At 42.5% G+C, this 27981-nt stretch overlaps 1 protein-coding gene across 3 annotated transcripts in view; it reads right to left on the bottom strand.

Moving 5' to 3' along the window:
• chd7 (chromodomain helicase DNA binding protein 7) overlaps positions 1 to 27981 on the bottom strand; it is a 114940-nt gene that overhangs the window by 5193 nt on the left and 81766 nt on the right. For all 3 annotated transcript variants that reach the window (XM_063218197.1, XM_063218198.1, XM_063218199.1), the window contains exons 23-38: positions 26503 to 26662; positions 25931 to 26020; positions 22897 to 23000; positions 21294 to 21423; positions 20270 to 20327; positions 18882 to 18942; positions 16370 to 16721; positions 15837 to 16045; positions 13872 to 14468; positions 12725 to 12901; positions 10072 to 10232; positions 8270 to 8491; positions 7449 to 7853; positions 6573 to 6773; positions 6073 to 6213; positions 4192 to 4296 (exon numbers count right to left, since the gene is read on the bottom strand). In XM_063218197.1, the coding sequence (XP_063074267.1) occupies positions 4192 to 4296; positions 6073 to 6213; positions 6573 to 6773; positions 7449 to 7853; positions 8270 to 8491; positions 10072 to 10232; positions 12725 to 12901; positions 13872 to 14468; positions 15837 to 16045; positions 16370 to 16721; positions 18882 to 18942; positions 20270 to 20327; positions 21294 to 21423; positions 22897 to 23000; positions 25931 to 26020; positions 26503 to 26662 (3173 nt within the window). The remainder of the gene's footprint in view (positions 1 to 4191; positions 4297 to 6072; positions 6214 to 6572; positions 6774 to 7448; positions 7854 to 8269; positions 8492 to 10071; positions 10233 to 12724; positions 12902 to 13871; positions 14469 to 15836; positions 16046 to 16369; positions 16722 to 18881; positions 18943 to 20269; positions 20328 to 21293; positions 21424 to 22896; positions 23001 to 25930; positions 26021 to 26502; positions 26663 to 27981) is intronic.

The raw sequence follows: 27981 nt of genomic DNA, 5'->3' as shown, positions 1-27981 counted from the left end.
AATCATGCGATTAACCATCACAACCTGTAGGCCTACCAGCACAAAGTTTTGCACGAACAGACAACTTGTGCGACAAAACAACAAGAAGAAACGCATTGCGCTCATTTCATAGTTTTGTTTTCATTGCATTGTTTCTCCACGCTGTAAAACGTGTGCTGAGGGATTTTAGACAGGATCTGTCTTTGCACGCGCGCTGTTGTGAAAAGCAGAGTGGAACGCACCGTCCGATCTGTCTCTGTCGGGATGACGGAGTCAAACTGTCTGTCAAAATTTGGCCTTTAGAAAATTTCCCGGATTTTGGCTTAAAATATGGGAGCTCAAAGTTGACAGGTAGGCCTATGCATGCTGGATGCCATCTGCCTATAAACTCCACAGAATGTTGAAGGGGACAAAGGGGACAATTTGCGGGAAAAATGCGGCTTTACAGGAATTACGTGGCATCGTGAAATTATGCGGAATATCATTGAATTTGCATGAATCCACGCGATCGCTGAATCGCAAAAAACTGGAGGGACTGACATACATAAATACAGAATGCAGAGGGGAATGGCAGACAAGAGTGCAGTTGAAGTGTCCTGCACTACAATTCTATTTCATTTGGGCCACATTTCGAGTGACAAAAACTTGGTGTGAGTGAGTGTGTGCATGCTGTGGTGGACATGGGCTGAATGTGTGGAATGTTACGATGTAAAGGGTCAGTAGGTCCATAGAACAGTACAGCCCACTATCATATCCACATCACATGGGGGAGACGCAACTGGTTACCTACAAAAGGTAGGGGTTCAGAGGTCACGGGAGACTTCCGGAGTGCGACCTCAGGAGAGGTGGCTCTCGCGTGATAGCCGGGCCTGCTAGGCCGTGAGATTGGAGAAAACACCTGCCGAGAGGTTTGTTAAGGAATGATCTGATATTTAGAGACTCTCTCATACAGCTTTTGGAAGACGTGAAGACTTATGGATTTTAAGAACTATATGTGGGGTTTCCCCCACGAACCCTGAACACTGAAGAGGAGCGCATGAGAAGAAGCGTTGGGCTTGCATTGGTCGCCTACCGAGGGCCTGGAGATTGTGGTGGCCCAGCTGTCGCATGAACGCATGGACCAGAGGTGAACGCTGTGTTCTCTCCCTACAGACATGCATACATTTAGGTCATACACTCAAACTGCCACGTTAATGCACACATAAAAGTGAGGAGTTAGATAGGGGCAACTAACTACCTTACAGGAAGAAAATGAGTTGAGGAGTGTGTGGACTGTGAATGGGCTGAGGGCTACAAATGAAGAGCTTTCCTGTAAAAGGACATCCATTTTAGAACATTCTGGGACACTGACATTTTTGCATTGGGCACTGCATTGCATCCCCATCCCCCCCTTATCTCACCCCCACCATTCCCCCATCCAGCCCTATGGATGACACACATCACCAGCCCCCACCGCAGACTACCAACCCTTCATACTCAACACTTCACACTGACCCAGCTTACTCTGCCTTGGGAAACGAACGAACCACCACCAACCAGCCCCTCTACTCCTCCATCTCTTGACCTCCAACACTCAACCCTGAGGGTAACTACTAATCAGGTGAGAGGAGCCATGCGCAGACTGAAACCCAAGGCAGCAGGCTGTGACGGCGCCTGTGCCAGACTGTTGAAAACCTTTGCAGTGCAGTTAACTGAGCCTCTTCCAACACCTATTCAACAAGAGCCTACAGAAAGGCAAGGTCCCGTTACTGATGAAGACCTCATACCTTATTATACCACTATCCAAAAAAGTCACACCCAAAAGAACTCAATGACTACAGACCTGTTGCCCTCACCTCACACCTCATGAAAACCTTTGAACGTGATCGGTTGCTTAATCATCTCAAGCCCCAGGACTGCCATGCACTGGATCCCCTTCAGTTTGATTACCAGGACAATGTGGGAGTGGAGGATGCTATGCTGCATCTCCTACACAGGGTACACCACAGATACCCTATAGGAAGACTAGATGAGTCATCGACGTTCCCGTCAATCAAGTCGCACGTCCGTGCATGGCGGCCATGTCAGCCCAGCCTGCTGGCTCACCCAGTTGCAGTGAGCTTTTGGTGTTGTATACTCTTCAGATGGCCATAATTCCCTCAAATGTCCATCGATTTTCGAAAGGGTTGGTTTGTTATACAGTATAAAAAAATCCAAACAAAAGTATATATGTTGATACTGCATAGTGATGAATATTCACATTAGTATTATATTATATTACATTATATTACAATGTGCATAGGCCTAAAATCATGTATAATATAATTTAGTAGGCTTATGCTGGTAATTAAATAGATCCCATAAACAAATGCAAAGTATTCTTTTACATTTTCAGTAAAATAACAAATAAACTTTCACATGTAGGCTACATTTTGCTTTGGTTTCGACAGCTCCACCCTGTGTTCAAAATGAGTCATGACTTAAGCCATCTAGATAGAATTAACTTGTTGCGCTGTAAACCTCTCTTCCAGTACGTCATCTCTGTCATCTTTAATTTGGTGCAATGAATATATCCATGCCGTCAACATAATGAACAGCAATGGTTAAAATGTGTATTTGCTGTTGGTCTGTCTAAATTTTGGGACAAATAGGCTAAGTGGGAAGCATATTACTCTCCTGGGCGTTTTACCCCAGTCTACACTTAAGTTTTAAGGAGCCCTACCATTTATATACACGTGTCAATATTTCAGCGAAGTAACGGTATACATTTTTTCAGTATCTCAACGTTTCAATTCTTCAGTTTACTTCAGGTGCAACGGAGGGTCTGTGGAAAGTTTAGGCTGGGCTAATATGGCCGACCTGTGCGGACGTGTTTGAAATACGCGATGACGCATCTAGTCTTCCTATAGGATATCTGTGGGGTACACTCTCACCTGGACAAAGGGGGCAGTGCGGTGAGAATTATGTTCTTTGATTTTTCCAGTGACTTTAACACCATCCAGCCACTCCTGTTGAGAGACAAACTACTGCAAATAGGAGTGGGGCAGGGCTCGTTATACTGACTACCTTATAGAATGGCCCCAGTTCGTCAGACTTTTCATCAGAGACTGATCAGTAGCACTGGAGTTCCACAGGAATGGTGCCCTACCATGTGTTGCTCACCCTGTACAGCACTGACTTAAGCTAAAACTCAGAGACCTGCCACATGCAGAAATTCTCAGATGACACCGCCATTGTCATATGTATTAAGGATGGGCAGTAAGGGGAGTACAGGGGACTGGTTGACAACTTCTTCAGATGGTGCAGGACCAACCAGCTGCAGCTGAACACCACCAAAATTAAGGTAATGGTGGTTGATTTCAGGCGAACCACCCCACCCCTTGTGCCTGTCTCTATTGAGGGGGAGACAGGAGAAAGGCTGCACTTACAAATACCTGGGGGTACATCTGGATAGTAAATTGGACTGGTCAGTAAACTCACACGCAATCTACAAGAAAGGACAGAGCAAGCTCTTCTTCCTGAGGAAGCTTAGATCCTTCAATGTCAGCAATTGACTCCTGCAGATGTTCTACCAGTCTGTCATGGCCAGTGTGCTTTCCTATGTAGTGGCATGCTGGGGTGGGAGCATTAGGAAGAGAGATGTTGGACGCCTGGACAAGCTGGTGAGGAAAGCTGAATCTGTTGTAGGCACAGAACCAGAGGCTCTCAGTGTCATCTTCTCAGCTGTGGTACTAAGCAGACTGGACTATAATGGTCAACTACAATCACCCCTTGCACTTAGTCTTGCAGGGGATTGTGCGGAATCTGTAGCTGAACAGACTTCTCTGTTTGGCAAAGACTGACAGGGTACGCAGGTCCTTTGTCCCCAGGCCCATCCAGCTATTTAATACCACACTGAATGACACAAAGAGATCGTCATAGGTCACTGGACCAAATAAATCAACCCCATCATGAGGGTTTTGCAAGATGTTTATGGTTTTATGGGAGCTGTAGAATGTCCCAGTAAAATTCTAGAAGAACTGGGAAAACCCTTACTCCTCAAAGGCTTTATACTGAGCTAGATGTACTACACATAAATTCCAATACTATAGAAGTTCTAGAGATAGATTTATTATTTCAAACATCTTTCTTCTCACTAAATAATAATAATAAAAAAACACCGTCAAAGCTATGATGTTCACACGGAAGATCCTACTGTTCCAAGTTAAATACAAGTCTTGATTTAATACTTACAGATTGTTTTACAATTTCTGACCAGTCGGGAGCGACTGCATATTCTGGATTCTCCATCAACCATCTTGGCAAGTCCTTCATAGGTGGGGCCATGGCTCCTCCCATCTAACAGGGGCAGAAATGCAACATTTCTCAAACTAACATCTTTTAAACGGCATAGTTTCAGATTTTTTATAAATATGCATCCATAACGCTTCATTCCAAGGGTGTCAAACTCATTTCGGCTCAGGGGTTACAAAGCCTTTGATCTCAAGTGGGCTGGACTAGTGACGTAACAATTCTGCTTCATATCGGAATTACATTGCTAGTCAATCATTTTGAAGTAGATGATAGCAGGTATATCAGGAGCATTGACTGTAAATGGCGAGTAGTAACACTTTCGGAGTACTTCGACTTCGGCGCACTGATGCCTTCACTCTTAGTCCCTCCCTCCCCCTCTCCCTTTCATCATCACATCCATCAAAATATAATTTGGGTTTCAGTTGGCAGCCAATGCCAACTTTCACAAACTCAAATGCCGTTAGTCTACCTCAGCTTGCGCTGAAAGGCTCTTGGTGCCACGGTGTGGTTATCCACCCCGAGACAACTCAGTCTTGTGAAATTCAAACGTCGTCAACTATTGAGCATGGAAACGGCGAAATTTACGTTCGAACATGCAGTTCAACTGATTAGAAGAGGCCATATTTTTCGCACACAATTCCATAGCGCATTCCTGATTTGGACATGTCTGCACTGGAATAGCGCGGCTGCAGCAACATCAATAAAAAAAAAATCACGATGCCGGCATACCGTTTTGGGCATACAAACTTTTTTTTTTAAAGAATCTACCTCCAGTTTGTCAACATTGCGCAATAGGAAAAGGAAATGAGCAGACTATTTCAAAGCAGACATGTAGTCCTAAATCTCTCCTCAATTTCCTTCACTAGATCTAAACTTTACTGCTTCTGCCAGTGGTGCTGGTGATTACTCGAGACAGTCAAAATTGTAACATTTCACGGCTGTTAAGGTGTCAGGATGATACAATGTTATGCGCTGCTGCTCATTGGAGTTCGTTTCTTGTCTCTCACAACAGGCTGTTGTGTGCTCATTTACTTTAACTGTACATTAATGAAGGTCCACACGATAGTTTTATTTCATTAATATTCCAAGGCCCCTGATTGGCTGTGGTCCTGGGCCTTGAGCCTCCGTCCTATTTCTGATTGGATGGAAGGCTTGCGTTGAACTTTAAATGGTCTGCACTCGAAGGGGGAAAAAGGGCTTTTCATAGGCAGGTGGGAGAACACTTTTTTTTTTTAGTCACGCTGCGCCGGAACGTCATCACCCCTGCACCCGTTTGAACTTCTGCCATCTGGCAGTAGATACAGGTCCATGGGGGCGGTAGTAGCTCAGGTGGTAGAGGAGCCCATCGGCAACCCAAAGGTTGCAGGTTCGAGCCCCGCTCAACCTGACTCCATCGTTGTGTCCTTGAGCAAGATACTTAACCCCAAGTTGTTCCTGGTGGCAGGGTGGTACCCTGCGTGGCAGCCACGGCCACCAGTGTGTGAATGGGTGAATGTGAGGCAATGTAAAGCGCTTTGAGTGCTCGAAGGAGTGGAAAGGTGCTATATAAATGCAGTCCATTTACCATTTACCATGAAAACCAGGACAAATAGATTGAAAAACAGCTTTTACACAGTGGCCATTACTGCACAAAATTATGCCACTAAAACAGTTTTATACCAAGAGCATTAATGTAAATATGTATGGCTGTGAAGCATTTTCTTAACCTTTTTATTTCAATTATTTATTTAATAAAAAAATCGGAATGCTCAATTCCGTTGTACTTGTTACAATAACAAATAAAAAAAGATATGCGACAGATATTCGATACTTAAGACATACCTTACGCCCATTGCGCTTGTTCACCACTGGGACCCTCTCGTCTCCAGTAAGCGTGTTGATGTCAATCTTGTTGGGGTTACGACAGCGATGTCTCTTCTGCTTGGGTTTGGAGCCATGTGGCACAAGTAGGTCTGCACTTTTCTAGATCACGACACAAAGACCACATTTAGCCGTAAAGCATATTTTTGGTTTTGATATTCCTTAACTCACTTGAGGCCATTGATGCTAAATCATAATATTGAAAGTATATCGTCAACTTTCAGATATTATTTATTATTATTTGGACATTCTGTCCATGTTACCAATACATTTATAGACTGTATCATGTCTTTATTAGTGGGCAAACCAGCAAAATCAGCAAGGGCTCAAATACTTATTGGTCTCGTGTTATCAGTGGGGAACAGGAAATATCCTTGACATGTCTAAAAAAATCTCCCCTTACCGCCTTATGGGTATTCTTGACTATTGAATGATGAGAATAAGAACAAGTTGTTGCTTACTGCTCCATAGCTAGACATGTCCATAGTGTAGGTGGGGTGGTCTTTCAGCCATGCTCTCAGGTCCTTGGTGCTACTTGGACCACCTTCTTCTCCTTCGTCCTGCTCCCCAGGAGTCACTGTGTCGACAGATTTAATCTTTGCCTGGGCTTGTTTTGTCGCAGGACTGCCGTCCTCTGTTGTATTAGTCCGCTCGCAGTCACCCTACAACAACAACACATTTTATTTGTAGTGCCTTTCAAGGTACCCAAGGACACTCTACAGTACAGGATGTTAAAATAGTAGCATGTTGAAACAGCGGTAAGATAAGTAGTAAACCTGTAGATATAGTAAAGCAGTATGTGAAAGGTATAGCAGTATGACAAATGAGTTGTATCTTGCTCCGGTATTATTTCTAAGATAAAAACTTCAAAAATGATCATTGAGAAGGGAAAGCAAGGAGGAAAGGGTAAGTTTTCAGCATGGATTTGAAGGAGAACAGGGAAGTGCACTGGCACAGTGAAAGCTAAAACATAACTTTTAAGAGAGGGAGTGCAACAGGGTGGCTGGCCGACCAGGCGTCACCAGTCAGCATAAAACCAGTTTGGTTATTTCAGATGGCTGAGACAAATTTCTCCCTGGTGGAGACTAATAAAGTAACCTAACCTAACCTTTCCAATTCATCACCAAGTGTTCAGAGACGTCAATTTGACATCCATGAAGAGAAAGTTTGGGGTGGTTGCTGCTAAGGATGCAAATTATCAGAACCGAAAAAACACAGGACCGCAAACCATGACCTTGAAACCGTGATATTGACCGAACCATGACTTTTGTGAACCGTCCCACCCCAAATATACTGTGTATATATGCTATACACACACAGACTATGCATACACTTACAGCCCTTGCTGCAGCCCTCTTGTTCTTCAGGAAGAGCAGCTCCAAGCCCTCCACATTTTTCCGCCGACCCCTTCTGCGTTGCACAGGCAGGTCAACATCCAGAAGTGAGCCATTTGCCAATGACCGAGGGCGCCCTCCCAGTAGCCTCTGACTCGTTAGGGTATCAGAGGCAGAAGAAGAGGCTAAGCCAGTGGAGGAGGAGGAGGCTGGTAAGACATGCAAGGCTTTCGTCAGGTCCACTACAGCACGGTGCTGGTTCTGATCAGTGGTGGCAACGTGAGATTCTCGCAGCTGGGCCACCATCTCCATCAGACTGCGACGTCTGGCAGATCGTTCAGCCTCCATTTCCACTTTGCGGCGCCGCCGCCGCCGCTGCCGAGGTTCTGACAGACTCAGTGCTTCATCCTGCACAAAGGAAGCCAAAAAATAATAATAATAATAATAACAACAACAACAGCATTTGCAATGCAATTTGCAATACAATGCCCAATACAGACATGTCAATTTACCAAAATGGATTCGCAGAGTTTGGTGAAAAATGACGTATATGCATATATTAATCATACAAGTGAATACTGTTACTAACCAATTCATGGAATTATGTTAGCTGTCAACCTGTGGATTTCCTGAACCCTAGCTTGAGAATCACTGGATTTACATGAATACCCCTCATGAATGTAACAAAACCCACAGCACATCAGAAGGAACAAAAGGCAATATGATGACCATCCACTGTTTACTATGTTTGTGAGCAAAAACTTTTCATTGCTTATGAATTCTTGAATTCATGAGTACATGACAATAAACATCTTGCATCTTACCTTACAAACTGCTGGAGACGCAGAAAGGCCGCCACTACCCTTGAAAGTGGTCATCGCCACATCTCCTAGGCTTCTTCTGCGTAAAGGACTGTCTGTCATCACAGTGCTAGCGTAACCTGGCAACACGCCAGGGAAATCAAGTAATTGGCGTCGGCTGGATGGCCATTTGCCCTTCAGGACGAGCTCACAGATGTTGTCCATGCGGTTGATCATTATACGATCCTAAAAGTCACAATCAAGAGACATTAGCCATATTATGAATAAAAATACACCTTCACAACGTCCCCCGTGTTATACCTACTATGGCCACCACCTTACACAGTGTACCTGTAATGTGCGCGCAGCCATGGGAAAAATTTAGGCTAGTTAATTTATTATTCCAAAATAATTGCTTGACTGCAATAATTGTCAGCAATAAAGAATTCAAAAGTTAACGATTTAACGTCACCAATCCCTACTATTAACAGTCATATAATGTACATTTGAAATTTGAACAAAGTTCTTTGAATAAGTAAGGCATAATGTATTTGTAATATCAGGAAATATTTTCCTTTAGTCAGGTGTGGACAGCAGTTTGGACAATACATTGTCCCTCTTAGTATACGGCCTCTACCAACATTAGATAGCACAAATAGTAAACCGTTGTTTATAATTATAGGTTTGTTACCATTTCATAGCATGGGCAAAGATAGTTAGTGGAACACTCATAATTCAAAAGGTTACCAAGAAACCGAGTTAAAACTTTCAATCGGACAGTGACAGTTGCTTTGTTGAAGGCCTTTGTTATTAGTTTCATCAGGATGACACAAAACTGCTGAACGAATCACTAAATAAGATTTCTTAAAAAGTGTCATTTGTAATTTGCCTTGCGCTGTTGTTGCAGAAGTGGTTGGTTACCGGAGCGACATACTGCCGTTTCTGTATTCATCGCACTGCCAGACGCACGTCAGTATGCTACAAAAACTAGGCAAGACAAGAGATATCAGTGGTTGGGGTGTCCGTATGATGGTGAAGATGAATGAACAATCTCTGACTGGTCACAGGAATTAAACATGTGCTTTTCCTGCATGGGGCACCTAAGTCACACCCTTCTACTTCCGAGCCGTGGGGCTGGAGCTCTCAAAATTTTGAACGGGGGTGAATGGAGCAAGTCAAGCTAAATCCTCATCCCGTTTGGCATGTGCTCCGGATTTCACATATGATGGCAGTGTATTTTTAAGGTTTGGATTTGCAACGCAAGACCACTCATTTTCGACACGCAAGAAAGGTTATTTTAGCTTTTGTGCAAAACTGTGCTAGAGACTACAACGTGCGCCTCGCATATTTGACGTGAAACGAGGCAGAGCCAACCCTACTGCTGCACCGCGACTGATGTGGCTGCACGTCAGACATGCGACTTCTGTTGTGTAGTCCAAATAATTACATATTTTTGCACGCACACAACTCAAAAATCGCTTGCCAAGTGAAGTCAACAAACACACCATTGGTTATTATTAGCAGAGCATACGTGTGATCGACAGGTAAATGCTAGGTGGATGGGAAAATGGCCTTGATCAGTCCATTATAGCCCAGTCAAAAGATCTTGCGTTCCCAGCCCCATGAGCAAGTGCCCCATTCTCCCTACCCCAACTACACCAGATTCTTGCTACCAACTTATCTGCGCATCTACATGCCCAACTTGGCCGCGTTTAGAATCCTCCAACAATGAACTCAGTGTTAAACATCTCGCAGTCTTTATCTTAAACTCAAAATATTGCCAAGATTGTGATGTACTCGTCAAAGTAATAGCAAAATCAAGTCACCTTAGGCCAGAATGCAAAGATGAGCGGGCGGTCAGGAAGCGTCTGAGGTGGACACCCTTCCATATCATCAGCACAGAACTCGTCCCGTGCCTCATCGCGTCCCGTGCTAAGTGAAGTGTTGCTCCCCTCGTCCATATTCTTCCCATCAGAGCTGCACCCAACTGAGGAGAGAAAGTGAACAGTCTGTCATGAGCGGTCATAGAAAAAATGTGCACACAACACTGACACAGGTTAGAGGAGATAAAGGAAATAATAAATGTCTGCAACACTGTTCTATGCTCCCAATATTTAATGGCATGTTTCAGACGTTCAGTCCTTCAACAAGTTCAACAAAGAACAGGTGAAGAGGGTGTGGTATAGAAATGGGGGGTGGGGGTGTCTCATAAGAAAGTGAAGGGTAGGCCTGTTCACAAAGTGGGAACCAGAGGGCACACTTCCCAAAACATTATTTACAACCTTCCAATATTCAGACCATATGGCTGACAAAGATCTGTTGAAGACTGACTTATGAAGACATATGTTTATAACCTCGGAAGTTAGTGAAAGTGAAAGAAAAAGTGAAAGCCCATTGGGAAACTCCAACTCCCATTGTCATTGTGACACAGCACTCCACAGCACACAAGTGAACACTGCACACAACGAAATTGCATTTATGCCTCACCCGTGCAAGGGGGCAGCCCTCAGTGGCGCCCCATGGGGAGCAGTGCGGTGGGACGGTACCATGCTCAGGGTACCTCAGTCATGGAGGAGGATGGGGGGGAGCACTGGTTGATTACTCCCCCCACCAACCTGGCGGGTCAGGAGTCGAACCGGCAACCTCTGGGATGCAAGTCTGACGCCCTAACCGCTCACCCATGACTGCCCTTAAGTTACTGACGATATATTGCCTAGTAGTAGATTAGTAAATTATAACTGATAGGAAATTATTTTTAAGTGGCGAATAGAAGGGACGGGTGTAAATGACAAAAAGGCAGAGTGTTGGATATTGGTCTTCTAAAGTTTCCAAAAATCAATGCATACAAGTTGGTGGCGCTCCCATTGATCAGTATGCATAAAATACAAAATGGCACCTGCCTAAAAGGAAAAAAGGTTGCATCCCACTTTAGTCTGACCTCGTTCTATTGTCCAGCTTTTCCCCATTTGTTCTAATAAAATGGTTGTGTTAATACCATATTACTATTTGATTCACAGACCCAGACCTAATTTTTTCTGTGCACCCGGTTTCACAACTCGAAGTTGGCGCATCCTTACACCCATTCAAGTACATCAGAAACATAAAACTACATATGGTATGTAAACATTGTAAAAAAGAAAATGTTTCCACTGGGATTTTAATTGATTTTAGGTTTATTATGGCTATTGAAGTTATTCATTTACTATTCATTTTATTTTGCTGCAATTTTCCTGCCAAACTGCCGCAGACCCCCTGTCATCCCCTCGTGGCCCCCGGCCCCCACTTTGAAAACCACTGACCTACAGTAGATTATGGTAATACACAGAAAAAAAAGAGTGTGGCACGACCCATAGTGTAGTATGAATTGTCTGAATAACAGCTCCCGTAGGATTTTTGTGCTAAAATGGATTTTTTTTTGCTTCATTTGCTTTGTTTGGGGTCCAACTACTGAAAAATGATGGGTTTCGAATTTTCTGACCCCGTTATACCCCTCCTCTAGGGGGCGCTTTCTCGCCCTGGCCAGTATAGCTACCGAGCCCATATCTCTGCTAATAATATCACATTTTCACAATCTTGGTGTTAATTTCAGGGTTATTGATGATGCCGAGTCCATTTATGACAGTTCCATTATGATCCGGAGTTGCTATTATACATATTTTGTAGATTTAAAGGCTTTTTTGTCCACCTACAAGCCTGCTGTGGGAGATATGACTACCATGGCATCCGTCTCATTGGATCTGTGCACATCATATAAATAATAAAGATTTCAATTTTATAAGGGTCAGAAAATTCAAAACCCATCGTTTTTCAGTAGTAGGACCCCAAACAAAGCAAATGAAGCAAAAAAAAAAAAAACAATTTTAGCACAAAAATCCTAGGGAATGACACTTCATACCACACTACCATGTAAGTGGGGGCTTGGCTGGATCTACCAGTACATGGGGGCCTTGTCATGGTAAAGTTTGGGAACCCCTGCACAAGAAGAACCAAATTTCATATGAAAACTCACAAATTCCCCTTCAAACTAAAATGTATCTAGTGAGATGACTAGTTTCGCCAGATTGTGTGACTTCACATCCAATAGGATGATCGTCTGTGGGTAAAGAAAGGGTAAAAAGGGCATTTGGTGCCCAGCCATGGCTGATTTAGCTGTACTGCACTGATCCTTCCTCGTCTCTCTCCTCAATCGTTTCCTATCGCTCTCTAACCGTCCAGTCATAAATAGAGGCATCAAGTCAAAAAAGGTTGAGGTTGATCCCCTACTGCTAATGCAGGGCAGGTCCGCTGACAGCTTTGGTTGGGCCCCGATACAAAATCATTGGAAATTGTGTTCTCAATCTTTTTAATTAATGTATTTATTTAGACAGAGTTAGGACAGTTTCAGCTGCTTGAAAAGGAAATAATTAAAGAATATAAAGAATATGCTGATAGATGACAGACAGACAGAGCTGGTTAGGAAGTGAGGTTGGAATGGAATACCTTCTGCCTGAGGTGATTTCTCTGATTTGTCATCATCTTTGACTTTATCCTCTTTGTCCTCCTCCTCCTCCTCCTCCTCTTTCTCCGGTTGTTCTTCCTCCTTACATACTGTGCTCAGATCTTCCACAACCAAGTCTCCAGTCTCCTGGACTTTGGGGACATTTTCGGCAGATTGACCTAGAAGTAGGGGATGCAAATTATCGATTAATTTACTAATTCCAGGGTTACAGCTACGTCATCATGGGGGCGCGCAAATTTGAATGGTGGTCGACCTGGGAACGGAGCCATTGAAACCCATTAAAAAATACATTTTTTCGAACAGCCACAGAAAATTTTGAGTCCGAAGGAAACGAAAGAGCCAAAACTAACCCTCGCTTAAAGTAGGCTACCTTCGGATTGGTAGAAGCTAGGAACATACAGTTCTCACTTCAAGTCAAGTCAGCTTTTATCGTCAGTTTCTTCATATGCACAGGGCATACAAGGAAATTGAAATTACGTTTTCTCTCTATACCATAAAGGACACAGTCTGTAAATGTCAGTCCTGTGTATGTCTGACATCAAGTGCCAGACAGGACAACAAGTAACAGTGATGGTCCAATACCAATTAAGTAATGAAGTAATAAATAATACTGAGCATGTAACATTGGTGAGTGACAGTGATGGACCAGTGATAAACTGTTATTTATACTTATTGTACTGGTTAACATTTGCCATTGAACATTGAGCATTTAACATCGTTTAAAAGCCTCTATTCTTCCCTACATTTTCAAACGACATTTTCTGTGGCTGCTCCAAAAAAAACATTTTTCAATGGGTTTCAATGGCTCCAATCCCAGGTCGACCACCAGCAGCGGTAGGTCGACCACCAGCAGCGGTAGATCAAAGAAATTTCAAGCGTGTGACGTCAACTGAGACCTAAGAATCATTAGTTGATTGACAATCAACTAACCAACAAACCAACTTAAAAAAAGATTGATTCTAAAAATGAAAAATGTTAGTTTTAAACTAAACTTCACACACACTTAGTCATACCAATGTCACCTGGATCTCTTGCCATCCGAGTCAGCGATTAACTCATTTTCTTTTTCATAGTCTAACATTTTAATCAACTGAAGTCGATTCATCAATTTATTGTTGTCACCCCTACCTGGAGGTGTTTTGTCATCAGGTTTTGCAGGGCCACTCTGCTCATCCTCTGAGTGTTGCATCAAATCCTTATCAGGTCCTTTTTCTGGCTCTTGTGTAACATCATCGTCTTGTTTAGCTGCCTTAGGTGAGAGTGCAGCCACGTCTTCCGCCGTACCTTGTTCCTCTTTAACATTTTCACTCGTGCACACAACAGCCTCTTCACATCCCTCCTCGACTTTCACAACTTTCTCATCTTTAGCCAGGCCAGAAGAGCTCTGTTGGTTTGGTGTGCAGACCGCCCCAGCGGGGCTCTGGTGGGATGATGAGCATCCACGAGCTTTGGAGAGGAAGCTGAAGTGCGGGTCATTGAGGATGTGGTAGTCGGTACGGCTCACGCCATGCTTAGCGGCTCCGCGGAGCAGCTCCTCGTCGTGGCGGCCGCATTCCCACCAGGAGGGTAGATCGCCGCTGGCCTGGCACAGACGCAGGCGCTCCGCCAGCTGGGGGTGGGGCAGCACCTGCTCCCGGATACGACGCAACAGCTCGATGCGGTAGAGTGTGCGTGACGCCCGCTCCTCGGTTATCGGGTCGATGATGAGGGTGGGATCAGCCAGCTCTGAATGTTGAACATGGACATGAAGGGACACATTTCAGTACATTACAGTGTTGCTTTTACCCAAAGCGATTTACAGATAGTATGTACAGAGTATTGGTTACAGTCCCTGGAGCTTTATGTGGTATAATGGTGCCTTGCTCAAGGGTACATCAGCCATGGAGTGAGATGGGAGTGAATGGGTGAGATTTGAACCTGCAACCCTCTGATCTTAGGCCCGTCTCGTTACCCATTAGGCCATGGCTAACCCACACATCACACCGTTTGACCATTTGGCTTAGGGCACATTTTTGACTTGGAACATTTTTGGTATGACAGAATTCTTTGCTCGGTCTTAAAATTCCACCCTTCCTGAACAAAGCACACAATTTATGCACAAGTAAGTAACAAGTAAAGGCCAGCATGCTCTATTTTTCCAAGCTAGCTGGGTACGCAAAAAGATGGATCCATTATTTATTGTCCTTTCGGAAAATCGTTCTGTGCCACTTTCTGTGCGTCTGATAAAATTTCGAAGACATACAATAGACAAACACAGCACCCACCCCCATCTAAGACAAAAAGACAGCTTGTGTTTTTTGTTCTATTTTGCACCTGAAATACTGTACAATGCTAAGGAGCAGTTATTCAGTATCAACGTGCAATGTGTTATTCAGTCTTACAGTTGTATCCTTGTTTAACATGGATATACTAATGGGTATGAATGATCTGCGGGCCCCATTTGTCTGAAATTAAGGCATCTTGGACCTCCTGTCTGAGGGCAACAACTCATATGCTTGATGTAAGGAGTGAGAGAAATCCTCACAGATAGTATTCTTAACCACTCTTGTTTCAAGTCATGGCCATGCTATTTAGTGGCTGGCAAGCGATTGCTGGCCATGTTAATGTTGATGCTTATTTTCATTTGCAACAGACAGTACCAGGCCACAGTACAAAAACATAAAATGCTCTCAACAAAAGAATGGTAGAAAACCTGCATCATGTCCCTATCCACTTTAAATTGCCTTAGCAAGTATAGTCCCTTTTAATGGTGTCAATGTTGCACACCCAATTTTTCATCTACCGGTTCTCGGTTCCATTCCCTATTCATTATGACAGATATGAAAAGGTGGATCTTCAAGTCCGCCATTTTGAATTTTCAGACATGGACATTTTTAGATGCAAAGCTTCCTGTACTTTGGTCATACCAGCAAATATGAGTATTTATTAGTATTTATTACTAATGAAAAGATGTCATTTGGCGATAGTCAGGACAGTTTCAATGGGCAGCAAAATTGCAACTCTGGCCACCGTCCTACTCAGTGCACCTTTAAAGTCATATTAAGAAGGCAAATGTTTAATTCCTCCCACCATTCTGTTTTGGTTTTGTCATACCTGTGTCAGTTTTGGCCTGCATGCGGCAGACACGTTTGCACATAGCCACGAAGGAGAAGTAGTATTTTTCCAGGCTCTCGTCTGTCTTCTTGTCAAGTCGAGCAAAGGCACGAAATTGGCTCCAATCGAATCGCTGCTGCGCGACGTCGTAGACTACGCCAAAAGTGGAGACAATGCGATAGAAGTCAGCTTCTTCCCGACGTGTCCATCTGTAACAGCAGAAAGTAGGAAGAACATCTGTGTATAACAAAAAATGAATCCAACTAAAGCATATCAACAATTTCAAAGACAGAACAAAAATGTATAGTACAGCATTAAAGCGATACTCCACTATGTCTGGAAATAATAATTTCACTCAAGGGGAGGTGTAAAATGAGCTTGAGTCTGACCCTTCCAGCTGTTATTTTAGTCGTTCTCTTAGCTTGTAACTAGAAGTAGCATAACTTGACTCATCACATTGGATTGCCTTTCTATGTATGAAATGAGCTATATAAATTTAACAGCATGGGAAATTGTTAGTAGGATCCGTTTACCTCTGTCTTCGCTCTTTGAAGAACGATCCAGCCATGTCAGGTGGGATGGCTGTGCCCTCAGGGACAAAGAAGGGTGACCCTTTGGTTACCAGTGACCCATCGCCCTCTGCAAGAAAACCTCCAACCTCAGGACAGCCTGCGTACGCTCCGACCTCCCTGGACACAGCGGAAATCAAGTAGTCTTGGCCAGACCAGCGTTGGCGGCGGCGGCGATCTGGTTTTGCAAGAGCCTCTCGCTTGGCGTTCTCCCTCTTATACGTACGCTGGTAAGCGGTGATTAGCCGGCGAAGACGGGCGGTCAGTGCGGAGGCTTGAGGCCAAAACAGACTCCCAGCTGTGCCGTTTTCTAGTGCTGTAGTCAGACAGAGGAAAGACAGTTGCAGAGAGTCAGACAGGCGCTGATGTGTAGGTGGTGGTGGTGGGGGAGTTCTGTATTAACAGGATAAAGCACTCAATGAAATTACATGAGTATTACATTACACTTACCTGACGCTTCTATCCAAAGCGACTTATGGATATTAGTTTTCAGCGTATTGGTTTCAGACCGCAGTATAAGGTTAGGTGCCTTGATCAAGGGCACTTCAGTCATGGATGGACGTGTAGGGCAGACTGTTAAGGGTGGAATTAGAACCTGCAACCCTCAGATTGAAAGACCAACTCCTTAACCACTAGGCTACAGGAAAGTTAAGACTATATTTTAATTGTTTCGAGATTATTTCATATTTTCACAGCACGTGGTAAGCTGTCTGTAGAAGGCATTAATCATTTTTTTGAAAAGTCTTTTGTTAAAATGCTCCAGGTAATGAAACTACGTCTATCAACTTGACACTTCCCACGCAACCTGTATTGACAAAACAAACATGTTCTGGCATTGACATTGATTATGCATGTCAAACTTTCTTAGGCCTTACTCCTGAAATATGCTCCCTCTTTTTCATAAGAATAACACTTTGGTCTTTGTAATTTTGTTTGCCAAATTTAAAGCAAGCAGCAAATGTAACTTTGGCAGAGAGCAGCAATGGATTCAGAAGGCACAACAATATAAAGTCACAAGTCATATTCTAAATTTAAGTGACGACGCATTACTACAGTTAAGTGGGCTTGCCCCAGCAAGTCCCACTTACTATAAACTTTAAGTACCAATTACTATTATTATTATTACTATCCTTGCTTATCTTACGCAAGAACCAGAACAAAAGCAGAAAGGAAGCTATTCCCTTGTCTTATTTTTAATTAATTAATTAATTAATTAATTAATTAATTAATTAATCATTCATTCATTCATTCATTCATTCATTCATGCAACATAGCCTAGTAACTTGTGCAAATAGTCAACAACAAAAACACATTTTACCCATTTGGAATTGAATGAAGGAAAGCACATATGTTTGTGTATGCTTATATTGGACTTGGCGCAAACCATACGTAGCCTAAGTTAACTGTGCAATGGTCTTGTTTGCTAATATAGCCCCCTTCCCCTTTGCATTTAACTGGCACAAAATGTTGCCTAGGTGCACTGTGAAAGATTTTTAGTTGTTTATTTCCAGAATGCATGCAACCCATTCACTAATGTTACCTTTTTCATGAATACTTACCACCACCATCAAATTGTTAATATTCATTATTACTGGGAAAATTGCACTTTTCACTTCTCCATGGTCCGCCATTTTGAATGTCCAGAAATAGACATTTTTAGCTGCAAAAATGACTGTACTTGGGCCATACTAGAAAAGTTCAATAGGCAACCCAGTATAAATGAGCAGCATAGTTGCAGTACCTTTTTTTGACAATTTCCTGCACAGAGCACCGTTAATACAAGGACAATATTGTGTAACATTACAGTATTGGATTCACAGCATTATGATTCAAATTTTATATGGAAACAAGTAGTTGCGTTGCTCAATAAGTCATATGTGCCAAATGCACAGCCTACGGAGCAGCCCCTCCCCTCTCTCCTTCTCGGTGTGTATTTGTGTGCGAGTGTAGGCTACTCATGTGACATCCAAAAAAATAACTAGGTCGCGTGGCATTTGCGAAAGTTCAATTAAGGGTTCCATTCTCAACTGCAACTTTGAATAGGATTCTAAAACCCTGCTGTAGAACACTTCTGGGCAATTACTTCTGGGAACTAATTACAGCCAGCTGCTTGGCATTGTGGCTATGGTGTTGGTTTGAGGATCAGGAGGTTGGTGTTCGTTTGAAGATCAGGAGGTTGCAAGTTTGAATCCCACTCTGACCAGATTGCTTTTCAGATTTAATTTATACAGTGTTGCTTAGCCAAGTTAAAATGGCATGCATGTTATTTGTTTTACTAAACTGCTCAGCTCTGGCCCAAAAGGCAAGCCTACTTATAGCATTTTCTGGGAGAATGCAATCTAGTTTTCATTAATCCCCTGGTGGACAAATTCAATGGTAAATCTTGAGCAGTGGTATTGGACAGAACCTTCAATATCAGGATTCGCTACATCCCTAAACAAGGCTTGTGTTCAGAAGTATTAGAGCAAGTTCATACTTGTATTTTCCAAAACTGCAGCAGCTTCTTCTTTTTCATCAAGAGGGGAGTTGGTGAATTCCTAAAGAGACAGGGGGGAGAAAGGAAAAATTGGAATGTCTTCCTGACACTACAGCAAAAGAACACATACTCCACGTTTCTAGTGACAATCTGTGTAGGACCAGACATGAATAAAAGGGAAGGGTGTGTGTGTGTGTGTGTGTGTGTGTGTGTGTGTGTGTGTGTGTGTGTGTGTGTGTGTGTGTGCTCATTGTCCATCAGTATGTCAGTCTTCTTATTGCACACTGTGTGTGTGTGTGTGTGTATTGTACATGGGGCCTATACTACAAAGCTGGTTCAGGATAAGTTAAGGTTAAGTTAAGAGGTAATCGTCTAATGCAAGAGCTTCTCTAAGGAAAATGGGGACTCCAGGCTCTTCTATTAGATGATTTACCTCTGAACTTATCCTGAACCAGCTTTGTGGTATAGGCCCCATGTCTATATCAGTATGTTGGTGTTTAAAAACTGCACACGTGACTGTAGGGACACATAGACGCCAATTTGGCCAGGCTAAGCTAACTCCGCCATTCATTCCTATGGAGGAGGCGAAGGCAAGCAAACAGGAGCAAAGCTGAAATATTCAACGAAGTTTAATATCATGCAAATGAGGAGCGAAGTTCGCCTGCGGCGGCCAATCGAATCAACAACATAACCGTTTCATTCCATTTGATTCGCCGTGACAACCTGATGACGGTTGAGCTGTCAGAATGGAAAACTGAATTTTGCCTCTCTTCGCCTTGCTCGTTTCGCCTGCTATGTGTCCCTAGTGTGAGTATGCTAGTTTTGTGGTATGCGCGAGTGTGTGTTTGCGTATGTTGGTGTTTGACATATTCACTCACAACTCACACGTGTGTACTTTTCAGAGAAAGAATGACAATTCTTGTACAACTATGTTAGTTTTGTGTGTGTGTGTGTGTGTGTGTGTGTGTGTGTGTGTGTGTGTGTGTGTGTGTGTGTGTGTGTGTGTGTGTGTGTGTGTGTGTGTGTGTGTGTGTGTGTGTGTGTGAGATAGATTGTCAATGTCTTATATATATGCTGTAGTTTTAATTGAAATTGCGTTTGACCAGTCTCCAATGTGCAAACTTCCGTCAACCCTGTTACACAGACTTTTGACAATAAGGTTCACTTGACTTGACTTGACTTGAAATGTGGTGCCAGACAGATGTGTTTTCTAGTTACTTCTCATTTATTCAGTGCATTAGACGAACATTTCAAGGTGCTTTGTCAAAACGTCAAGTCTAATGTACTGAAAATAAATAAGTAATAACTTAAGACAACCGTGTGACACCAGATTTTCTGCCCTTTTATTCAAAATGAGAGTAATGGGAATGCAAATGCTAAGAGCTTACATCCATCTCGTCCTTGAATGTCATTCGCAGGGGCCTGTACTCTGGGTCTTCGTCCTCCCTGAGCCAATCACCAGGATGCATATTTAAAATCAGAAGAGCACAGAACAAAACATTCCCACAGTTTAAAATCATATGTAGAAAAAAGGCTTGCCACATACAATCTACTACATGCAACACCATGTCTTAATAGGATGCACTATTTTTGGTATTGGCCAAATGTTCAGTGTGGAAAGTTTGTATGTTATGCATGTCGTAAATGTGATTTCCACTCACGCAAAACTTGACCACACTTTAAATCCACCCTTGGTTACTAATAAAAGTTATCTAATCTAATACCGCAATGAGGTGGCCAAGTCACGAGATATTCAAAGAGACAGATACTCACAAGCAACAACAAAAATGTATTTTTGACACTGTTAACCAGGAATTAACAGTGATGGGTTGTACACAGCAGAACCACCATTTCGATGATCTCAATAATGCCCAGTGAAAAAAAAGCCTACCGGTAAATGTCTTAATTTTGTTAATTGTATGTGATACATTTACGGTCGGAAAACAAGTGAATGCTGATGTTGAGTTGGGATCAATGAGCTTTGGGATCTTTTCAAGGCCTCACTATGTTACTGGATTTTACTGCTAAAGGTAAAACCAGAGTCATGGACATGATTCACATCAATCTAGGCAGCCGCTTTCTTTTCACAAGAGACTAACATAGAACCACTACATAACAAGCAATGATGATGTAAATTTGACTGTGTTTGACGCTCATTTCTTAGAAAGATTTTGGAACTATGTGAATGGCGCTCTCTGTGTGTCAAAAGCTCCATGAGCAGCCATCTTTGGGAAGAAATGGAACACTGAGGTGAATGGGATTACCCCAACTAACTTCCAAGGACTTCCCTGGCAGAGGAGTTATTGTAAATCAATGGGACCACTTCCTGGTTAAAGAAAGTTTTAATAAAATAACTTTTAAAAGTAACCAGCGAACAACCCAAAGAAGAAGAGGAAGAAGAGGACGACCTACCCCTCTCCACCATCTGCCATCAGATCTGCTCCTCTCTGCTCCGCTGCTATGGCCTTTGGATCTGGCATGCCTACGTGCTCTAGAAAGCTCAGACTGCCGTCTGCTCGCATGGAGTTATATTTTTCATAGCCTGGCAGAAATGGGATTGAACACGATATCAGTGTATTAAAAAAAGCAGTCACACCCAAAATGCCATGACCAACATGACAAACAAAACATCAAAAGCTAAGTCAGTATCGTTCATTACTGCACACACACACACACACACACACACACACACACACACACACACACACACACACACACACACACACACACACACACACACACACACACACACACACACACACACACACACACACACACACACACACACACACACGCACGTGTGTGTGTGTGTGTGTATATATATGAGGATAACAGTTTAGAAGACCAGAATTAAAGCAAAAAAAATTAATCTGACCGAACATTTTACTGGTTAAGCATTCAATCGAGCATCCCCCCCTGTAACCCTTTGAAACTCAATGTAGCCATGGCTCTGCCCTCAACACGGTGGTGGTTGTTATGCGGTCCAGTCACCTCTGACAATCTCTTTCTGAACTGAAGGGGATCCTGTGCATGCCAGACATGGCGCTTGAATTGATTAAGCAGTAGCACACGTTCAAAGGTTTCCCTGAGGTGTTAGGTGAGGGCAACAGGTCTGTAGTCATTGAGTCATTTTGGGTGTGACTTTTTCGGCACTAGGCACAAGGTCGTCCACAGTGACGTGACCTTGCCTATATCTGTAAGCGACTACCGCCCTCACATTTCTGCAGATTTGTAAGTATATCTTTTCATGGGAAAACATTAAGAAATGTCACTTTGACACAGTAGCCCGCTACATACACAAGTCGTATAACTACCTCAATTTATTGTCCACTCAAAATAATTTGAAATACAGCCTTTAATGTCTCAAAAATAATGTTCTTTTTATATTCAAAAATAATGTTAAAATCCACAAAATGTTAAAATCCCACAGAGAGAATCATGAGCCCCTTCGGTAGTCATAGTACATGTGTTGGCATGCATGTTTCTTTTGGTGAAATTCAGCTTTCCAATTTCCGGACACTTGTTTTTACACATCACTTTTTTTTTAACCACTTGACACCACCAAGTCAATTTGGTAACCTTGGTCTCATCAGATCCATCTATCCAGAGTCAGGATATGGGTTGCTGGAATCATGTTGTGTGGTCTGAGGTCATAACCATTATTAATTTAAAAAATCTCAAAGCTCAAGAGTCTGAAAGCTGCATCCATGCAGCTTCAGGCACCTGGGTCAATGTTGCGCTACACAGCATACAGCATTAATGGGCAAGTTACACGTCAACAAAATAGTGCAGCTACCATACAGTGGGATGTAAGACTTTGAGCTGCTTACTTCTTGGAGTACATTTGGCAAAAAATCAATATACTTCTACAAGAATTAATTCATCCATAATGCAATACACACACGACACACACACGCCAGAAAGTTATCTTTAATTGCAGGCTGTGTCATGGTGACATGTTGGAAGACTAAGTTTTTTAAAAATTTAAATGCACATGTGGATGGCTATAACTCACCGTGCTTAAAGACACCAATCAGTAGGGATTTATCTGACTCACTGCTCCACCAGTCAGCAGGGACGTCTGCAGTGAAGGGCTGGGGGATCCAAATATCCAGCTCGCTGAGGGAGGCAGATCAAAACATTGACTACAGAATTACAAACATTTTTTTGTGTTATGGTTGTATGTGTTTTTCAAATGTTTTTGTTTTTATGGATGTGCATGTGTGTGTGAGAGAGGGCGGTGAACCACTAGAGCAAAACAATTACCCATACTGAGACAAATAAAGCTACTATTGCTACTAAGGCCATTTGCACATCAGAGTGTGACGTGGCGGCAGCGAGAAGACGGCAGCTTTTCTGTCAAGTCTCGGCCGGTGTGTTCTACTCAGCCTTTCACACTGACCCTGTCGGCGTGTGCTGCCAGTCCTATTCAAAATCCCCCCACTTTGCCATTTATTTCAACTGGACATTGCTGGCTGACGATGTCAAGCGTTTTTTTGCCGCCTCCGGTAAAAATCGCTTCTGCCCCACCGATGCCGGACGTTGTGGAGTGAAAAGGCCCTAAATCAGGGGTGGGGAACCCATAGTTCGGGGAATGTTTACAGCCCTTGAGGCAGTCTTATCTGGCCCCCAAATCTTATCAGGCCTACAGAGGACTTGCAGCGAGCATCCTCACAACAGGCATCACTGTCTGTTATGGCAACATCGCTCAGGCTGAAAGGAAGTCTTTGCAACGAATAATCAAGACTGCGGAGAGGATTATAGGCACAGCACTTCCCTCCATGGACTCCATACAGTCATGGCCAAGAGTATTGGCACCCCTTCAATTCTGTTAGAAAATACTCAATTTCTTCCAGAAAATGATTGCAATCACAAATTCTTTGTTTTTAATATCTTCATTTGTTTTTCTTGCAATGAAAAAACACAAAAGAGAATGAAAAAAAGTCAAATGAATGATCATTTTACACAAAACTCCAAAAATGGGCCGGACAAAAGTATTGACACCCTCAGCCTAATACTTAGCACAACTTTTAGACAAAATATCTGCGAACAACCAACCAACCAACTTGCGGTAACCATCGATGAGTTTCTTACAATGCTCTGCTGGAATTTTAGACCATCCTTGAGGTGATTTGAAGGGTGCTTTCTCCAAACTATCTGGAGATCTCTCCACAGGGTTTCTATGGGACCGTGTGGGATTTCATGCACACGGTCAAGCAGTCCAGTGCCAGAGGCAGCAAAGCAAACTCAAAACATCAGGGAACCTCTGCCATGTTTGACTGTACGGACTGTGTTATTTTCTATGAAGGCCTCATCTTTTTTCCTGCATTCATTTGAATTAACCGGAAAACACTGAGGCCTTCAAAGAAAAGAATACGGTCCGTACAGTCAAACATGGCAGAGGTTCCCTGATGTTTTGAGGTTGCTTTGCCGCCTCTGGCACTGGACTGCTTGACCATGTGCATGGAATTATGAAGTCTGAAGACTATCAACTAATTTTGCAGTATAATGTAGGAGTCCACCCCCTAATCCCATAGAAAACCTGTGGAGGGGTCTCACAGTGGCAGTTTGGAGAAAGCACCCTTCAAATCTCAAGAAGGAGGGTCTAAAATTCCAGCAGAGTGTTGTAGGAAGCTCATTGATGGTTACCGCAAGTGGCTGTTCGCAGATATTTTGTCTAAAGGTTGTGCTACCAAGTATAAGGCTGAGGGTGTCAATACTTTTGTCCGGCCCATTTTTGGAGTTTTGTGTAAAATGATCATTCATTTGACTTTTTTTCATTCTCTTTTGTGTTTTTTCATTGCAAGAAAAACAAATGATTATATTAATAACAAGGAATGTGTGATTGCAATCATTTTCAGGAAATTGAGTATTTTCTAACAGAATTGAAGGGGTGCCAATACTTTTGGCCATGACTGTATATGTACAGCGCAGCCATAGGAGATCAGAGAGAATCATTAAAGACCCACTCCATCCAGCTAACTCTCTGCTCAAACACAAGAACTGCACATACAAACTGAGACACAGTAGAGCGGACAGCATTCCTACCAGAAAAGCAAGGTTTTTCAACAGTTTCTTCCCAGCAACAGTGAGGCTGATGGCAAAAGAACATTTGATCCACCTTTTTAAAATTATTCTTTTGATCTCTTTGATTTTTATCACTTTTTAATGTATTTCCTCTTCCTATTTTTCTATTTAATTCTATGTATTGACTCAGAGGGCCTGCACAAGAGTTCCTATGTGCTTGGACTACTAGTTTATGCACAAATGGCAAATAAAGTACTTTGAACTTTGATATAATTTGAATGTTATGCAGTTTCACATGAAATAATTAGAAAGAAATCTTAGAAATTACATTTGTAATACAATTGAGTCATATTTTCAGGGGACGTAATGAAGGTTGGGTCTGTTGTAAAGGTAGCCATCTTAAATAGGGGCCTATAGTGCACTGTGAAAATCCTGGTTTGTGTTCATAGTACGGACCTTGGATAACTTAATAAAATTCGAAGTTTCCCCACCCCTGCCCTAAATCATGGATACTGGATAATCAAAACTGTCAATACAACTCTGCATAACTTTTGTTCTTAATTCTTGTATTGATTTTAAAATGTGTGCAATAGCCTTCACTTCTTATTTTGTGTGAAGTACTTTTTATTTCGGTTTTAGGACCATCAAACCTGTCAAGGGACAAGAGATGGAAATTATGCTTATGCTGTATTCATTAGGACTGGGGAAATTAAAATTACTAAATTATTAGCAAACATTCATGAAATGATTAAATTGGGTAATGCATAGTTGCATTGCCTACTCTGACCACAATCCTACATACTCTGCCAAGAAGGTACCGATGTCCAGGGTTAAAGACATTCTACAGAGCTGCTGTGTGAATGTGGGAAGGTGTTTGTGTGTATTGTGTATTTGAAAGCACAACCAGGGCTTTGCAATGCAAAAGTAAAAAAAAAATGGCACAAGTCATTTTGCAACTAAACTCTTCATTTGCTTCCACTTTAAAAAAAAAAAAAAAGGATGGATTAAGGGGAAATGCTGACCTGGCCCCTACTCCGCTGAGGATTCGCTCGGCATGGTCCCCGATGACTTCTTGACGGAGATAATACAGCATGCGAACGCGTAGCAGCACTCTAGAATAGGCCAAAAACAGAAGATGTTAAGCGTGCGCGACATACTATTTGTAGTACTTTATTTCCAGAACTCATGCTGCCCATTCACACTTACCACCATCATCAAATTGTATATATTCATTATGACAGGGGAAATTGCACTTTGAACAGGGGATCTTCTCTACATCTGCCATTTTGAATGTCCAGAAATAGACATCTTTAGCTTCAAGACTTAATGTACTTGGTCATAGTAAATATTAGTTTGTTGCTTAGTAAATATTCATGAAAAGATCAAATTTGCCGCTTGTTGAAACTGTGCTGCCTATTGCCATAGTTGCACTACCTACTCTAGTCACCATGCTACACTTTTGTTTGTGAATGGGCAGCACGAATTCTGGAAATAAACTACTGAAAGTATAATATACACAGTGAACCTTTAATGAGTTTGTTGGCCTGGTTGTTGTGAATCCATTTTGTTTTTAATGGGATTGAGGCGAGCTTACTTGTTGCAGTGGTGTTTGAGATGTCTCTTGTAGCTCTCTTCCTGGAGCAGCACCTCAGGGTTGCAGTCGGCCAGCCAATCTGCCATCGGTTTGAGAGTCTGGGTGAGCTGGACCTTGCCCTTCTTTCCTTTCCGACCTCGAGGCACTGGAGTGGACAAGCCTGAAAAATACATAGTGTAAGAGAACTGACCAATCATCCATTTAATAATGTCAAGACCAGGGTTGTAGTACTTGAGCCCGGACTCTAGTCTGCTTTTCAATGGACTTGGACTTGTCTCGGACTCGGACACTGGTCTCAACAAATTAAGCTTTGGGACTATGAGTCAGTCTTCATTTTGTTTAGAACACTGGCCATCATAAATTCTTAAAGGGGCATTCTACCGGTGGAAACATGTCAGAATATGTATTGAAAGTGAGTCATATATGTGGTAGAATAGTATATGGAACTATTTTAAGGTCATAAGTCTTACAGCTCCACAAAACGCATTTCAAATGTGTAAGCTGCACCTTGTACTTGCAGGGTTATTTTCACATCTGTACATTTGTTTTGTAACTGTGTGGGTTTTTTTTGCACATGTGTGTGGGGGAAAACGTATGTGTAAAATATTAAAATGTATGTGTAGAAATGTTTTGAAGTTGTGGCAAGAGAAGTGCGTACGGCTTGTGCCATGCTTTACCAACTTCTTCCTGTTCGGAGCTGCGAGCACACGGCTGTGAAACTTCTTTTACAGATGTACGAATTTTGAGCCGGTTTTCACGTGGGGGTGGGGTCATATGGCGAGAGCCAATCAAAACATCGCTTATTGCCAAGCCATCGATTTCAATGGGGTGCGTTTACATCCCAGTGCAGTAGGTGGCGATAATGAATATTCACCTCTAAACATCACTTGCAACGCGCCAAATGAATACAGACTACCGGCACGTTAAGTTTATATAGGCAGCGAAATATTTTACATCTGTAAGTTAATACAGTAGACTATTTTACATCTATAATATATCTATAGCCTACTATTTCCACGATCTGCTTACCTTGATCCCCACAGACACCACGCAAAATACCATGCACTCATTGACTGAATATTCTGACACTATGACAGACGCAAGTGACCAACAAATTGCATTACATTAACTAGCTTTTCGTTTTTACCTGGTAACAATTATATAATAATTATATTCTCTGTAACATAACAACGTTAAAATGCAACTAAGTAGAAGCGTGCACTATTGGCAGGCAGTAGCCTATTTAAACAGTCTCAGCCATGCAACTGAGAAGAGGATGAATATGCTACAAAGATTATAAAAGAACCCCCCAACCCCCCCCCATGTATAAGAGCCAAATAAAAGGGACACCAGTGTTTTATTTCACCTTTATTTTGGAATTCCCAGATGCCATTTTAAATAATCTGAAATAACTTAGGCCTACAGTATAAAGTAATGTGCCATTTATATAACAAAAACACTGCATACCCCTAGACACGA

Source organism: Engraulis encrasicolus, chromosome 16 (assembly GCF_034702125.1).
Source record: "Engraulis encrasicolus isolate BLACKSEA-1 chromosome 16, IST_EnEncr_1.0, whole genome shotgun sequence".
Taxonomy (NCBI): Eukaryota; Metazoa; Chordata; class Actinopteri; order Clupeiformes; family Engraulidae; genus Engraulis; species Engraulis encrasicolus.
The sequence above is the reverse complement of the archived record's forward strand: the minus strand, read 5'-3'. Positions and strand labels throughout refer to the sequence as shown.